The 17,156-nt window shown below is 40.2% G+C and overlaps 1 protein-coding gene across 2 annotated transcripts in view; it reads left to right on the plus strand.

Moving 5' to 3' along the window:
• The window catches only part of LOC123516008 (putative tRNA (cytidine(32)/guanosine(34)-2'-O)-methyltransferase), a 31,711-nt gene extending 25,873 nt beyond the window's left edge, over positions 1 to 5,838 (plus strand). The window contains exons 4-6 of one of the 2 annotated variants that reach the window (XM_045274997.1): positions 2,342 to 2,551; positions 3,744 to 3,931; positions 4,085 to 5,838. In XM_045274997.1, the coding sequence (XP_045130932.1) occupies positions 2,342 to 2,551; positions 3,744 to 3,931; positions 4,085 to 4,351 (665 nt within the window). In that variant the 3' untranslated portion in view covers positions 4,352 to 5,838. Of the gene's footprint in view, positions 1 to 2,341; positions 2,552 to 3,743; positions 3,932 to 4,084 lie in introns of those variants that run through there. The other variant, XR_006678048.1, reaches the window with a different exon arrangement.
• Positions 5,839 to 17,156: the final 11,318 nt, after the last annotated feature.

A 17,156-nucleotide genomic window follows, 5' to 3' on the forward strand; every position in this document is an offset into this window, starting at 1 on the left:
GCTATTGTTATTTTTTGTTTTATTTTTTTTGGGGGGGATCTCAGTTATACATGCACCCACCACCTTTTAATGTGGGAATCTTCTTAGTCATGTGAAACAGGGGTGTGCAACAAATTATTTTTCAAGTATAAAAAATATTTTTGCACACTTACCTGTTTCACATGACACATACCCACCTTCCTCCCCTCTGCATGTTCCATACGCAGAAAGCAATGGAGTGGTTGCTGAGCAGGTAGTGGGGGTAGGTGGAGGAAGGGGAGTATGAGGGCTCATGCCACAACAGATAGGACTTTGGTTTGACTCCAAGGCAGGACAAGAAAGATAAGATACTCTGTCCCCTTTTAATCTCAAGTGCACTTTGGTTTGATTCTTAGGCAGGACAAGAAGGATAAGTAATTTATACTCTTCTTTACTTTGTTACCTTTTAGTTTCAAGTGCCTGATATAAGGTGGGTTTTGTGCTCTCTCTCTCTCTCTCTCTCTCTCTCTCTCTCTCTCTCTCTCTCTCTCTCTCTCTCTCTCTCTCTCTCTCTCTCTCTCTCTCTCTCTCTGACAATCCTTTCTCATGTCTATATTTAATTTCCATCCTTAAATTTGCACTGTGTTTGTGTGTGTGTGTGTGTGCGGATAGGTATATACCACTGTGACACGTGACCTTGTCCCCCACTGTGTCTCGCAGACGGGCCACACCTTGGACGGTAATGAGTGTTGCCTCATGAGAGTAAAAAATATTTCATCTTACATATGAAGAACCTAATTTTTTTAGATGTTCATTTGTATTATATACACAGTTGTTGCACCATTTGTCTTACTAAGGACTATGGTGAACATTGATTAAGATTATATTTTCAAAGCAACACTGTTACACAGGTCTGCCAGTATTTGTTATTGTGATATGCATATTGCAAGAGTGGAACGTTCATATTTCTTCTCTATTTATTTTCTTTTAATATTTGATGATACTAGATTTTTGTTAAAGCATTTTATATGCCTCTTACTTATGCACACGGAGCTATAATTTGCTAGTTCATGTAGACTTGGCAGAGCTGGAAGGCCTACTATTGCCTAAGGAGCACCAACAGAAAGCCGTGTTTAGATGTGGAAGACTATAGTATACTATGTCACTCATTGCCTGAACCTGCCTCAGTTTTGGAGCTATTTTCTTAGTGAGCATCAACTGAGATAGACATAGCCAGGTATGTATATATATTATCCTATAAAAAGGCTAGCATACTTAATGTGGCATGTTGAACTGGAAAATCAACTGAAAAGTTTGGGAACCACTGCTGTAATGCAATGGCTTTTATGCTCATTCCACAACAGATAGGACTTTGGTTTGACTCCAAGGCAGGACAAGAAAGATAAGATACTCTGTCCCCTTTTAATCTCAAGTGCACTTTGGTTTGATTCTTAGGCAGGACAAGAAGGATAAGTAATTTATACTCTTCTTTACTTTGTTACCTTTTAGTTTCAAGTGCCTGATATAAGGTGGGTTTTGTGCTCTCCCCCCCCCTCTCTCTCTCTCTCTCTCTCTCTCTCTCTCTCTCTCTCTCTCTCTCTCTCTCTCTCTCTCTCTCTCTCTCTCTCTCTCTCTCTCTCTCTCTCTCTCTCTCTCTCTCTCTCTCTCTCTCTCTCTCTCTCTCTCTCTCTCTCTCCTGTATATCTATCACAACACTCATCTGTGGCACCATAGGAGAGGGATGTTTGGCTCTAAGGGGAAGGATCCTGCTTACACAGGGCACTTGAGTGTTCACAACATTAAATCTCTTTGACATTTATTGTTGTCTGAGTACCATTACCCTTTTAGATTGTCCTTGTGCACAGCTTGTGAAAGATTAATAAATCATGCTAATAAAGTCAGTATAGTGAAGGAAGAGGATGTCTATATGTACTAGGATAAAGTACAATGAGATCAGGATGGTTAAATGGGTGTGTGATGCATCTTTGAATGATTGGCATGATGTGATGTAATTTATAAATGGAGAACCATAAAGTAAAATGGGATTTGAATGCTTCGGTAGTGTTTTGAAGAGCAGCAGAGTATGGTATCATTTGAATGAGTAAATGAGATGTGAGAGAGAAATTAGGTAAAAAAGTGAGGATGAATATTTGTGATAGAGCATTTTGGGGCTGGCCAGAAAAGATATGAGGTGTTGTCAGGTAAGAGACCACAAGGATTTAGATTTGGGCAGAGAAGCTGTTAAAGATGGTGTAACATAGGGGAGTGACTCAGTAAATAAAGCTGATTGTGTGCAAGCTTGCATAGGGAGAGAGAAATGCATGATATGCCCTTAACTTAGTCAAATTGTTATTATTTGATACATGTTTCATCTTCCACCCAGTGACAGGCCTACATGATCTTGATGAGTATGTGCAAGCACAGTTGCTGTTGGCTGCCCTCAACATAACCACCCATGTCTTGGTGGAAGGTGGCACATTTGTAGCCAAGATCTTCCGTGGCAAGGATGTCACTCTCCTCTATGCACAATTGAAAATATTCTTTAATCATGTCAGTGTGACCAAGCCAAGATCTTCCCGCAACTCAAGCATAGGTGGGAATTTCATCAAGGCAGAACCTTCCCTCTTGTTTTGTGTTGACTGCATACTCATAGATACATTTTAAATTGAAGAATGTACAGGTAACTCTCGATTTATGTGTTTGATTTACACGTTTTTTTTATAACGCGACCGAAAAAATATTATAATTAATTTAATTTGGCCCAACCACATTTTCAAACTGAGTGCCAGATGCAATTTCAAACTGCATGCCAGAGAGTTCCGCAGCTGGCCGATAGGTGGGAGGTCCGACCCCGGATCCAAGAAGCAGGTTGTTGTCTCTGTTGGTACAGACAACCTCCATAGCAACTTCCTGCTCACATACCAACCTTTGTAAAATAGCATTCACAAAGATTTGTTGCTGTTGGTGGGTGGAGGTTGGTAGCCCGCCTAAAAGTGCTCATTGGCTGCCAGGAGCTGGACTGAAGAAACTTTAACAACGTCAGAGCAACCTCCTGCCGCGAAATGGCATCCATGAACTCTTGGAGGGATGGTAACGAGGTTGCTATGAGGTTGCTCTCAGGTTGCTGGGAACACCACCTCTTGAGGTGGTGTTACTGTCTTATATATGCATTTATGTTCACAAAACAACATTTCTATTAGCTTTTTACAAATCTTGCCCCCAAGAAAGGATTGTTTTGTAATGCATAAAGTGAAATCTTACATGGAATACCAAAAAATAAAGCAGAGATGAGATTGGCCACAGACGAGGCGGAGACTCGCGGCGACTTGGCCATTTCATCTTGTGACCCTTTTAGCTTGCGTGTTACTTTCACCACGATATTTAGATTTCCATTCCTCTATTGCCTGCTATAATGGATATCATATCTTAGTATTCATATACGCTTATGCCATGAGGATAACCTCGACTCCGTGGCACTGAGTGATAGTGAATTACTAATGAAATACCGCGGTATTTCATTAGTAATTTAGAATGATAAATAATAAAAACATGTTAATTTAGCCAAATAAATAAGAGTATTTTGTACGATTTTTTTGGACCGCATCCCTCCTATTATCTATTGTTTCTTATGAGAATTACATGTTTGTTTTACGCGAATTTTGATATACGCAATACCTCTTGGAATGCATCTATCGCATAAATCGAGAGTTACCTGTAATGCATTGTATTGACAACTCCTTTTTCATTTTGCTGCTTTATAATTTACAGTGTTTAAAAATTTTCAGAATCCTTTGTTGTTTGCCAAAACTATTCACCACCAGAGGGCTATGTTCCCACCATGGTAAACCCTCTGCTAGACCTGAGCTATGATGGATCATGGCAGGACCTAGAAGGACCAAACCGTGTCATTGTACCCTTCCTGGCATGTGGGGACCTGTCTGCCTATGACTCTGACATGAACTACCCATTACAAGTAAGAAACACTGATGTAGCACTTTTGCCACTAAAAGAAAATATATGTAAATTAGAAATGAAAAATGTGAACACTTAACATATTTATTATAATTTTGTGAACACTTAACATATTTATTATAATTTTTTTAAATCAACTTTTTTTTTATGTCAGATGGAGGATGGTAAAAGTTATCAGTATTTGCCACCAACCCAACCTCCTATCAGTCCGGCATACACGACTGCTGTAGCTATGAAGCGTGGCTCTCAGCAAGCATCTGGAGAGTCTTCCACCACAGCTACCACAACCACTACTACTGGGAAAAACGATAATGAATTACCAAAGGAAGCTGGAAATAATATGATTGACACAATGCCAGAACAAACAGGTGGCAGTTCCTCAGAAAGTGAATTACAAGAATTGCAGAAGATGCACATTTAAAAATTAAAATTTTTACTTTATAATTATGGTGAAATTTAGTTGACAGAAATTAGTACAATTTTATTTGTTGCATGCAACGACTTAACTTGGTCTCATGCCCACATTCTTGAATCGTCTGACTACAGAGTAACTCTCATATTTATCTTTGCTGTATAACTCTCACATAATTTCTGACTATGATAAATTCTTTGATTACTTAAGGGAGGTGTCTAGTGGGAGGTCTAGCGGGCATGTGATGTCCAGTGGGTGTGAAATTTTAGTATGTTGTTTGTTGGTGCCTGTATATTAATTAGAATTTGTGAATTCAATGGAATTTGGGTGAAGCATTGGAGGAACTCAAACATAGACTTGATTTTTCAGCCAATCACTTAAAAAAATACTATAGAAACTTTGTTTACATATCTGCATTTTGTATTTATAAAATTTTATATTTTTTATTGTCTGAAAATCAGGTATTTTTCATCTTTAATTTTTGTATTTTATTTATTCCACTTCTTTTTAAATTTTCTTAAATTTTCTAAATACAAAAAATTGCTCTTTAGTTGTACAGTCATAGTGGAAAGTTTGGCCCCAAAATTACAGGGCGCCCAAACTTTTCGCTAAACTCAAAACACAAAAAATACATAATCTGCGACCAAACTTTTCGCTATTTTTCAATGGTATGGTTTGTACCACTATTTAGCAGAGACAATATGCACGACTTGGCAACTCTATTTAGTTACTCCCAGGCCCATGTGGTGTCATGTGCAAGCATATATCACATGGATTGCACGTTTTTTTGCGGTGGTCTTTGTCCTTTGCCTCATTACCTGAAATGGGAAGTGGTAAAGAGCTGGGAAGAGACACAGTTGTTGCTATTATAACCCTTTATAAGGAGGGCTATAATTGTAAAGATAAGCCACTCATGTAGGAATAGGAGTGTGGCAAGTTCAAAAGTAGATCAAGAAATTTCGAGATGGGTAGGTGACACCATTCCTACCCCCAAGTCTCACTTTGGTTGGCCAAGAAAGATATCAAATCGTACTTCTAAGGTTATTAGGAGGCAGTTGAATAAAAATCCAGTACTCACAGCTAGAAAACTGAAGGAGAGTAATCCTTCACTGCTTCAGGATGTGTCTGTAAGATGTATCTCTGATCATTTACTCAAAGATTTACAATATCATAGTTTTTGTGCCAAAGTTCTTCCCTTGCTAAGTGTGAAAAACATATGTGATTGCATAGCTTTTTATAAGAAATATAGAGATTGAGCCCTAGAAGATTGGGTGTGGAGTCTTGTGGAGTGACGAGTCAATGTTTGTGGTGTCATTGTCAGGCTGCAGATTCGTGTGTGTGAGGTGCCCCAGGGGGTCTGATCCCGATGACCCATGCTATACAGCTAAAGTGGTAAAGCATGCTCCAAGTGTTATGGTGTGGGGTTGTTTTGGGTTTGGTGGAGTTGGCACTTTAGTGTTTCTTGAAAAAAAATGAGTATAAATCAGCACAGTTATTTCGAGTTATTGTGTGATAACCTGCCTGAAAATTTTGAAAAGTGTAACGCTAGTTGGTTTATGTAAGACAGAGCTCCTGCTCACACAGCTTAGTCTGTTACCCAGTGGTTAGAGGACTGTGGTGTAAACTACTTCAAAAAGTGGCCTGGGAATTCACCAGACCTGAATCCCATACAGCACATGCGGCATATTAAAAACAGCTTGAAGATCGTGATGCTTCGACTGTAGCAAAGCTAGAAATATAAATACAAGATGTTTGGTTTGATATTATTCCCAGTCATGTAGAAAAACTAGCAAGAAGCATCCCAGCATGTTTGGAGAAGGTCATCAAGCTTAAAGAAAAATCACTTTGCAAATAAGGTATATCATGTACCATTTAAATGTCTTTAACCCGTAAAGTCCGACAGGCCTTAAATACGGCTGCATAGCACACTTCCGATAGTCCTTAAATGGGGCAGCTACTTTGAGCGCTAATAAAAACCGTGCTAGCATTGGTAGCGCTGCTATATTTGGTCATGACGTAGGCCTATGGTAGTACTGTCGGCTCCCAGGAAGCACACCGCTCTAGCCAGCTAGTCTCCCGCAAATTTCTGTGAGGTGCGTGAGCGTCGTGTCGCGGTGATAATTATTTACGTATTTACTTATTTAAGGAACTATTATTTACAACTATGGCTACTGGTGCTAAGAGGAAGCTAAAGTGTAGTGATAAAAGTGATAGACAAGGCGGGACAAGACGCAAAGTGCACAGGTTGGAGGTAGATCCCGACCCCGCTATTGTGACAACATCGTCACCCACGCTTGATAAAAACATACGTAACTATAATCAGCCAATATGAGTGAAAACACGAAAAACATGTGAAAACACTTAAAAACATGAGCAGTGCCTTACATTATGTAAGAATACACATAAAAGCACCTCCCCCGAGTTGCCGCTACCACAATCTTCTCCAATTATCGGTTATTATTCTGAGACAACCATAGTGAGTAGAGCAATAAAAACTTGTAGGATGATGCATTGTCATGTCTACTAACAGCAGATTTTTTTCCAGAGTAATTTATAAGAGTTGATTTTTTTTATGATAATTGCGGTAATGGAAGGGTGCGAATTTTGCGGCCATCGGTCTTAGCGGGTTAAATGTCTATTGTATTTAAAGGTCACAGTTGTTTACATCTTGCACCCAAACTTTCCACTATGACTGTACTTTTTCAAAAGTTTCTTTCTTGATATATTGTGTTTGTAGTAATTTCTAAGAACATCTGTTTGGCTTTTGAACAAAAGAGGAGAGAACAATATGATACGTACTAGCATGTCTTGTGTGTGGCAGTGTGGCTCAAAATGGCATCTGGGTGGGAAGGGATTTAATTTTACATAAATAAGCCTTGCTGTCTGGTAATTTAAGTTATCCTGGACATCCTGAGTGAAAAAAACTTTTTTGTCCAATTTTGAAAATATTAATCAAAAAATACCACTAGACACCCCCATTAATTTCCAAAGTGGAGCACATCTTGACTTCATCCTTGAAGATTTCAGTGTTTATCAAAGCTGTGGTTTTCTTCTCCCTTCACTCACCATCCTGGTGAACTAGCCTTTAACTTTGCTATTCTCTATGACTTACAGCAACTGCTGCAACCAACACTTTACTCATATTCCTGACCATCTTGCAGATATGCCCAACATTCTTGATCATATCCTAACTTATAATCCTTTTGCTTATGTTGTTACCCTATCTTCTCCATTGGTCTCCTCCAATCACAATCTCATATTTGTTTCTTGTCCTATAGTTCCAATCCCTCCACATGATCGCCCAAAGCAGAGGTGGCTCTGGTGATACCTTTGCTAGCTGATGGGGTATTCTAAGGAAGATATTATACTGATTTTCGATGGAATGAATACTGATTCCATGTCAAAAACCTGCCTCTGTGCTGAGTGCACAACAGAGGTGACACTGGTATGGAGGTATACATTTCTCACTTTTTTCTCTCAACCTAAATGTTTCTTGTGCTATGCATGATATAGAGGTGGCTTATGAAAGATACTTGATCCTTCCATCACCTAAATCTCATTCTGTTTATATTTCTGCCTGAAATCATCCCAAATCTTCCTACAATTTGACTTCTTTTAGAGATAGAAGTTTCAAGACATTTGTCCCTGACTTTTGGCTAATTCTTTACCAATCTTTAAAGGAACTAACATTTCAAGTGGGCCTTTTTTGTAATCTTTTGTTGCCCTTGGCTGGTTTCCCTCTTAAAAAAAAATTCTAAAGCTGAACTCCTCGTCTTTCAAATGTTTGCTAAAGAGTTTTTTTATATATATCCTCAACAGGAACATTCTTAAACATTTATCACTTCACAATCTTCTATCTAATAGCTAGTATGGTTTCTGTCAAGGCCACTCTACTGGTGATTTATTAGCTTCCCTTATTGAGTCTTGGTCATCCTTTTCAGGGATTTTGGTGAAACTTTTGCATTTGCCTTAGACATATCAATAACATATCAAAATGCTGTAATTTCCAAACTACCTTCCTATGGCTTCTGTTCTTCTCTCCGCAGCTTCATCTCATGTTTCCTTTCTGACTGTTCTATTGCTACTTTAGTAAATGGTCATTATTCTCCTAAATCTATTAACAGTTGTGTCCCTCAGGGTTCTATCCTATCACCTACTCTCTTCCTATTATTCATTAATTATCTTCTAAACCAAACTTCTTGTCTTATCAATTCTTATGCTGATGATACCACCCTACGCTTTTCCATGTCTTTTCAGAGACGACCAACCCTTCCAGAAGTAAACAGATCTTGCATGGAAGCAACAGAATATCTGATATCTAATCTCTCTAAAATTTCTGATTGGGAAAAAGCAAACTTAGTATTGTTCAATGCCTCAAAAACTCAATTCCTCTTTCTAACGACTCAACACAATCTCCCAGACAATTAGCCCTTCTTCTTCAGTGACACTCAACTGTCTCCCTCTTTTACACTGAACATTCTTGGTCTGTCTTTTACTTATAATCTACAAACTGGAAACTTCATATCTCATCTCCAGCTAAAACACCTTCTGTGAAGTTAGGTGTCCTGAGTTGTCTCTGCCAGTTTTTCTCAATTCTGTAACTGGTAAGTCTGTACAGGGACCTTACCTGTTTATGCATGGAATATGTCATATATATCTGTGTGTGTGTGTGTGTGTGTGTGTGTGTGTGTGTGTGTGAGTGCGTGCGTGCACGCGCTTTTTTGGGGGGGGACTCCACTCGTACAGCTCTTTTAGACCAGGTGGAATTAAAAGCTGTTTTATTAGCTCCACTGCACTAACTGACTGTTTTCAGCCTCTTTCTCATCACTACAATGTTGCATTCCTTACTATCTTCTACTGCTATTTTTATGCCAACTGCTCGCCTGATCTTACTAGCTGCATGCTTCCTTTCCCTCTACGGTGCCACTGTACAAGACCTTTCTTTCCTCCTTATTCTGTCCGCCTCTCTAATGCAAGAGTTAACCAGTACTCTCAATCATTAATCCCTTTCTCTGGCAAGATTTGGAACTCCCTACCAGCTTCTGTATTTCCACTTTTCTATGACTTTAACTCTTTTCAAGAGGGATGTTTCAAGACACTAATCCTTTGTTTTTGGTAAGCTCTTCTGACTGTATGGAGATCAGCACTTCAGTGGGCCTCTATTCTTTTTCTTAATACCTGTTTTTGTTGCCTTTGGTCAGTGCCCCTTCCTACACAAAGAAAAAAAAAAAAAAAAAATTCACTCAATGTTTTCATCATGTTGATGAGATGATGCTCTTTGCACATCACACATTTCAAATGTAATTACCTGCTCACATTTCAAGCATTTTATTGAAGTTTGTAGCTAATTTACATTTACAAAACTACCTCAGTAATTACAAAACTAAATTTGCAAGATTTATTAATGTGTTTAAACTGAAAATGACTGGGCTGAAAGACTGATGCCAAAGGTTTCTCTGCATAATTCAAAAAGATAATGAGCCTTGTCATCTTGACTTGGCCAGCTCTTTGGATATATATATATATATATATATATATATATATATATATATATATATATATATATATATATATATATATATATATATATATATACAGTAAAACCTCAGCTCACGACCATAATTCATTCCTAAATCCTGTTCGTCACCCGATTTGTTCGTCCCCTGAATCAATTTTTCGCATAAGACTGTATTGAAATACCATTAATCCATTCCAGACCCCACAAAAAATCATACTTTTGTCCATAAAACCCATTCAAAATAGACCTTTAATGTATGCATGACATGAACGAAATAATTATAGAAAGCCTAAATTGTTTTACTTACCTAAATGCTATCAAAGTGATCAGAAAATTAATAAAAAAGAAAAGGTTATTTACTTGAGAGACTGGACGTTGATGGCTTGATGGAATGGAGGAGAGGAGGATGGGGAGGAAGACAGACAAGATCTGAGAAGACAGTCATGAGAGAGGACTTTGGATGTGTACAGCGTGCCAGAGATACACAACAGCTGTGTAGCGTCACAAGTCAGTGCCGCTATGTGGGGCCCCTTTTTGTTAACATCGGCGTGGGAAACATAGAAAGATTGCCAGTCTTCGTCTCTGCCTTGGAAGACCCTTGTCTGCTGGGGATTGACTTCCTAACACGTGTGGGAGCAAGTTTGGACTTCCAAGAAGGGAAGTTAAAGGTACGTGGCCAGGAAGTTCCATTGATCCTCGGAGGTGATGCTCAGTGTGAGAGGAGCGGGCAGTAGGGCGGTGTTCCTTGCCAGGCGAGCGAGGAAACAGCTGCGATGGATGTGCCACAATCTGCAGTACCTGGACATGGCCAGGATGATGTTGACAGCAACATTGAGAGCCACCAGATTATATGTTATGTAATATTTTTCGTATGTTCCTGTTTCTATTTTCTTTTGTGCATATATTTTGTTTGGTTGTTGTGTGATAGCCAGATTGGCGATCACACAAACGGTTCGCCTGCTGCGAGCCGTTTAACCATGTTCGTCCTCCGAAATATCGTCCGTCTCTTGGCTTGATATATTAACAAATTTTTTGGTCGTCTCCCGAATTGTTCGTCCTTAGAGATGTTCGTCAAGCAAGGTTTTACTGTGTGTGTGTATATATATATATATATATATATATATATATATATATATATATATATATATATATATATATATATATATATACAGGCAACCCCCGTTTAACAAAGGTTCACACAACGAAATTTCGCTACAACGAAGGTTTCGTTTTACTACCATCTGCTCGTTTAACGAACATCAAACTCGCTTTAACGAAGTTTTATCCAGGTAATTTTTTTCCAAATTTGAAAGCCCCACCATATCATGCAAGCTGACAGGCTTTTGAATACACCAGGAGCTGCTGGTACTAAGGCCTGCCTCAGGAGAAATCCTGAGACACCTGTAGAATAAAGATCAAGATCAAGCCTCTCGTGGACAACACAGGTGCTACCGATACAAAGGCCTGACTCAGAAGAAATTCTGCGTCACCTGTAGCATCAAGATCAAGATCATGCGCACCACTCACTCCCCAGTCAAAACATAACAGCGTCACCAGCAGCTCTTCTTCCCTAGTTCAACTTACCACCAAAACGCTCTGCAATGTGGCCTAACGTTCCTAAGAAGACCAGGAAGTGTCTTACTCTCGAAGTGAAGCTGGGTATTATTCACAGACAAGAGAGAGGCCAGAAAACTAATAACATTGCTTGCCACCATCTTGACTCCATCAGCAAGTCAGCAGACTCTATTAAGAAGGCTGGTGAGACCACATCTTCCTTGAAAGCTAAAAGAACCACCTGAACTCGTGACTCTACAATGGATAAAATGGAAAGCCTTGTGGAAATGTGGTACATAAGTTTTGTATGCGGTACCATGATGCGCACTTTGTTTACATTCCACAGGTTGCTGGTTAGTGTATTTCCTGTTTCACTCTCCCTCCCTTCATAAAGTTAAAATCATCAACATTATAAAGTTACGTACATGCATACATTAGTTGTACATTATAATGACTTAAATTAAGCTACCTAAATGTTTAACTTCATAATTTTTACTTTCATTAAACCTTTTACTGTACTATGATGCACTCTCGCTTTGCTTACTCTCAATGGAAGTTCAAATCAGGGGTTAAACTTGTTATAATCGGTTCACTTAACGAAGTTTCGCTTAACGAAGTGTTTTTTAGGAACGTAACCCCTTCATTAAGCGGGGGTTGCCTGTATATATATATATATATATATATATATATATATATATATATATATATATATATATATATATATATATATATATATACATACAGTAAAACCTCGCTTGACGAACGTCTCTAAGGACGAACAATTCGGGAGACGACCAAAAAATTTGTCAATATATCGACCCAGGGGACGAACAATATTTCGGAGGACAAATGCAGTTAAACGGCTCGCTGGCAGGCGAGCCGTTTGTGTGATAGCCAACCCGGCTATCACACAACAACAAAACAAAACATAAGCACAAAAAATAGAAACAGAAACATACGAAAAATATTACATAACATAATCTCCGTGCCACCATGATTTTCTCCTATTTTCCCTGTGCATGGTGATGTTACCGGCACACTCTACTGTAGCTTCCTCGGCGTTATCCTCGCTGCTCTGGTGGCTCTCAGTGTTGCTGTCATCATCATCCTGGCCATGTCCAGGTACTGCAGATTGTGGCACATCCATCGCAGCTGTTTCCTCACTCGCCTGGCAAGGAACACCGCCCTACTGCCCGCTCTTCTCACACTGAGCATCACCTCCGAGGATTAAAGGAACTTCCTGGCCACGTACCTTCAACTTCCCTTCTTGGAAGTCCAAACTTGCTCCCACATGCGTGAGGAAGTCAATCCCCAGCAGGCAAGGGTCTCCAAAGGCAGAGACGAAGACTGGCAATCTTTCCATGTTTCCCACGCCAATGTTAACTATAACAGGGCCCCACATAGCGGCACTGACTTGTGACGCTACACAGCTGTTGTGTAGCTCTGGCACGCTGCGCACATCCAAAGTCCTCTCTCATGACTGTCTTCTTGGATCTTGTCTGTCTTCCTCCCCATCCTCCTCTTCTCCATTCCATCATGCCATCAACGTCCAGTCTCTCAAGTAAAAAACCTTTTCTTTTTTATTCATTTTATTATCATTTTGATAGCATTTAGGTAAGTAAAACAATTTAGGCTTTCTATAATTATTTCGTTCATGTCATGCATACATTATAGGTCTATTTTGAATGGGTTTAGGGACAAAAGTATGATTTTTTGGGGGGTCGGGAACGGATTAATGGTATTTCAATACATTCTTATGGGAAAAATTGATTCAGGGGATGAACAAATCGGGTGACGAACAGGATTTAGGAATGAATTATGGTCGTGAGCTGAGGTTTTACTGTATATGCATATAAATGCACACACACATAGGTAGAATGTATTAGAGTATTGCAAGAAAAGTCTGTTGAGAGGCATAGTATTTGATGTGATTTGAATCTAGGTAACTCTTTAATTTATATTATGTATGTATATGTATTTTTTTTTTAGCTAAATATATGATTGTTCATTTGTTATCAACTAAGTTGTGTTAGTTTGTGGTTGCACAGCTTTCCTTGATCAAGGTCAAAGTCTTGACCTGAGGCATTTCTTCGAGAGCTTCTTTGGTCAACTTATTTGATTCCTGGAGTTCAGTATTGATAAGTAAAGACTGCACTGCATTTACTATGCAACAGTGATATGCATAGGTGAAAAGGCCCACCTCAGATTTCCAGGTATGTTCACACACACACACACACACACACACACACACACACACACACACACACACACACACACACACACACACACACACACACACACACACACACACACACACACACACACACACACACACACACACACACACACACACACACACACACACACACACACACACACACACACACACACAGCGGAGCCTGGCTCTCTGCTATCCCCGTAGAGAGTCTCGGCCTCCTCCTCCCCGATGATGCTGTATGAATAAATGTTGCATTGAGGCTGGGCCTGCGGGTTCAACAGCCTCACCGCTGCCGCTGTGGAGCCTTAACAGACGCCCTAGGCCACCACAGTTTGTCCTGCCAGCGGAATCCCGGATGCCTGCCATGCCATGCTGCTCTCAACGACGTGGTGTACCGCGGCCTGGCTGCAGCTGGGATAGTGGCCACCCTTGAATCCCGAGGCCTGGATCGTGGGGATGGACGCCGCCCAGACGGCATTACAGTCTTTCCCTTCAGACGAGGCAAGATGATGTGGGATGCCACCTGCATAAACACCTTCTGCAGCACCCACATTAATGACTGTGCCTTGGCTGCTGGGGCAGCGGCTCGCGCCTCCGAACATCGCAAGCGCCGTCGCTACGAGGACCTGGCCCGGAGGTATGATTTCTCACAGCTTGCTGTGGAGACTAGCGGTGTGCTCGGGCCAGACTTCAGTGACTTACTGGATGATATTGGTAGAAGAATCACCCAACGCAGTGGGGAGCCTCGAGAGACAGGTTGGCTGCGGCAATGCATCAGCCTTGCCGTAGCGTGGGGCAACGCAGCTGCCATCTGCAGGCCCCATTAATTGCCGTGAGGCCCACTATAAATCATGTTTTGTACCCATATGTATAAATAGTAAAGTTGTTTTGCCTGAGTGAATGCCTATGTATGTGCTTGTACGCATGCCAGTATGAAAGTAGGGAGAAAAAAAACACACACACACACACAATACGTACTTGTTTTAGAGATATACTGACCAAACACGGCCCGGTAGCTCAGTGGTTAGAGCGCTGGCTTCACAAGCCAGATGACCGGGGTTCGATTCCCCGGCTGGGTGGAGATATTTGGGTGTGTCTCCTTTCACGTAGCCCTGTTCACCTAGCAGTGAGTAGGTATGGGATGTAAATCGAGGAGTTGTGACCTTGTTGTCCCGGTGTGTGGTGTGTGCCTGGTCTCAGACCTATCCCAAGATCGGAAATAATGAGCTCTGAGCTCGTTCCATAGGGTAACGTCTGGCTGTCTCGTCAGAGACTGCAGCAGATCAAACAGCAGATCAAACAAGTGAATTACACACACACACACACACACACACACACACACACACACACACACACACACACACACACACACACACACACACACACACACAACACACACACACAGATATTTGGACTATTATATAAGATGTTGACTAACATAAGAGTGGCATTTCATTACATGGATAAAGATATGATGAAAAAAATCATCACAAGCATGATACGCCCAAGGCTGGAATGTACAGCAGTGGTATGGTCTTCGAGCTCTAAAAAGGATATAAGAAAATTGGAAAGGATACAGAAGATTGCTACTAAGATGGTGCTGGATATAAAGGACCTCACATAAGAATGACTGAAGGAAAAGGGACTGCCAACCTTACAAGATAGAAGAGAACAGGGGGACCTAATAACAATGCATAAGATAGTAAATGACATTGAAAAAATAGACAAAGAAGACCTGGTGCTGATGACGGAAGAAGATGGAAGGACAAGAGGACATGAAAAGATCAGGATAAGGCAGTGTGTGAAGGATATTGGAAAATACATTTTTCCATACAGAACGGTGGAAAAATGGAATGCATTGGATAATGGAATTGTTACAGCACAAAGTGTACATAACTTTAAAGAAAAACTAGATAAATAGAGATATGGAGACAGGACATTATGAGCCCTGCTCAAACCCTGTACAATACAACTAGGCAAATACAACTAGGTATACACACATACGCGAACACACACACATACCATAACCACTACGCTACACATCGCGTAGTGTAGTGGTTAGCACGCTCGACTCACAATAGAGAGGCCCGGGTTCGAGTCCCGGTAAGCGGCGAGGCAAATGGGCAAGCCTCTTAATGTGTGGCCCCTGTTCACCTAGCAGTAAATAGGTACGGGATGTAACTCAAGGGGTGTGGCCTCGCTTTCCCGGTGTGTGTTGTGTGTTGATGTGGTCTCAGTCCTACCTGAAGATCGGTCTATGAGCTCTCAGCTCGCTCCGTAATGGGGAAGACTGGCTGGGTGATCAGCAGGCGACCGTGGTGAATTACACACACACACACAGAGATGGGGCCACACGAGTGTAATGTCCAGGCTCTATAAAACTACTACTAGGTAAATACAACTAGATAAATACACTTAAATACACTCACAGTCACACACACACACACACAATAAATTAAGAGTGACTTATACTAACATAGATGGTTTGTTATCAAGCATATTGGAAGTTTGGGATTATATGAAGGAGAAAAAGCCGGATATAATGTGCATCATTGAAACAAAACTGAAAAAATGAGATCCATGTCAACTTTAAAGAGGAAGGATATAATGCCTAGAGGAGGGACAGGAAGGATAAAGGAGGAAGAGGAGTGCTAATAATGGTTCATGATAATATATGTGTGGAGGATGTGCAATATGGTGAAGACAAAGTGGAAGTAATGGGAGTAACAATCAAAACAGAAGATTTGAAAAGAAAAATTATAGTTATATATGTTCCACTAAAGACTAATACATGGGGATCAGAAGAGCATAAAGATATGCAAAGAGAGACGATAAAGTGCCTAGATAACATGATAAGAAGAGATAGAAGAATACTCTTAGTTGGAGACTTTAACTGTAAAAAAATAAACTGGAGAGAGATGGAAGTAATGGATAATGCTGGGCAGTGGAATGAGAAAGTGTTACAGTTGACTATGGTTAATACAATGGACCAGTGAGTGGAGGAGTCAACAAGGTACAGAGGGGAAGAGGAACCATCGCTGCTTGACTTAGTTTTCACAAAGAAACCAGAGCCCCCTCCAATCATACAATACCTTAGTCCAATGGGGAAAAGTGATCATGTGACATTAGAGATGCAAATGCAGGAGGAAGATGAGATAAGTTACAGAGAGGACTATAAAGAAGAGATAGATTAAATTATGCAAGAGTGGATTTTGAAAAATTAAGGTGTTATTTTGCTGATATTGAGTGGAGTAATATTATGTGCAGGAAGACTGTACAAGAGAAATATGACATATTCTTAAAGAAATACAATGGAGGAGTAAAAAAGTTTGTTCCTGTTTATAGAGTTCAGAAAAAAATACATACATGGTACAATGCTAGATGCTTACAAGCAAAAAAGGCAAAAGATAAAGCATGGAAGAAACTCTTAAAGAAGGGAAATGACTATAATAGTCAGCAGTACAAAGATACTAGAAATTAATATATTAGAGTAAGGAGAGAGGAAAAAAGAAAGTTTGAGAAAC

This window comes from Portunus trituberculatus, chromosome 40, assembly GCF_017591435.1.
Source record: "Portunus trituberculatus isolate SZX2019 chromosome 40, ASM1759143v1, whole genome shotgun sequence".
Lineage (NCBI taxonomy): Eukaryota > Metazoa > Arthropoda > Malacostraca > Decapoda > Portunidae > Portunus > Portunus trituberculatus.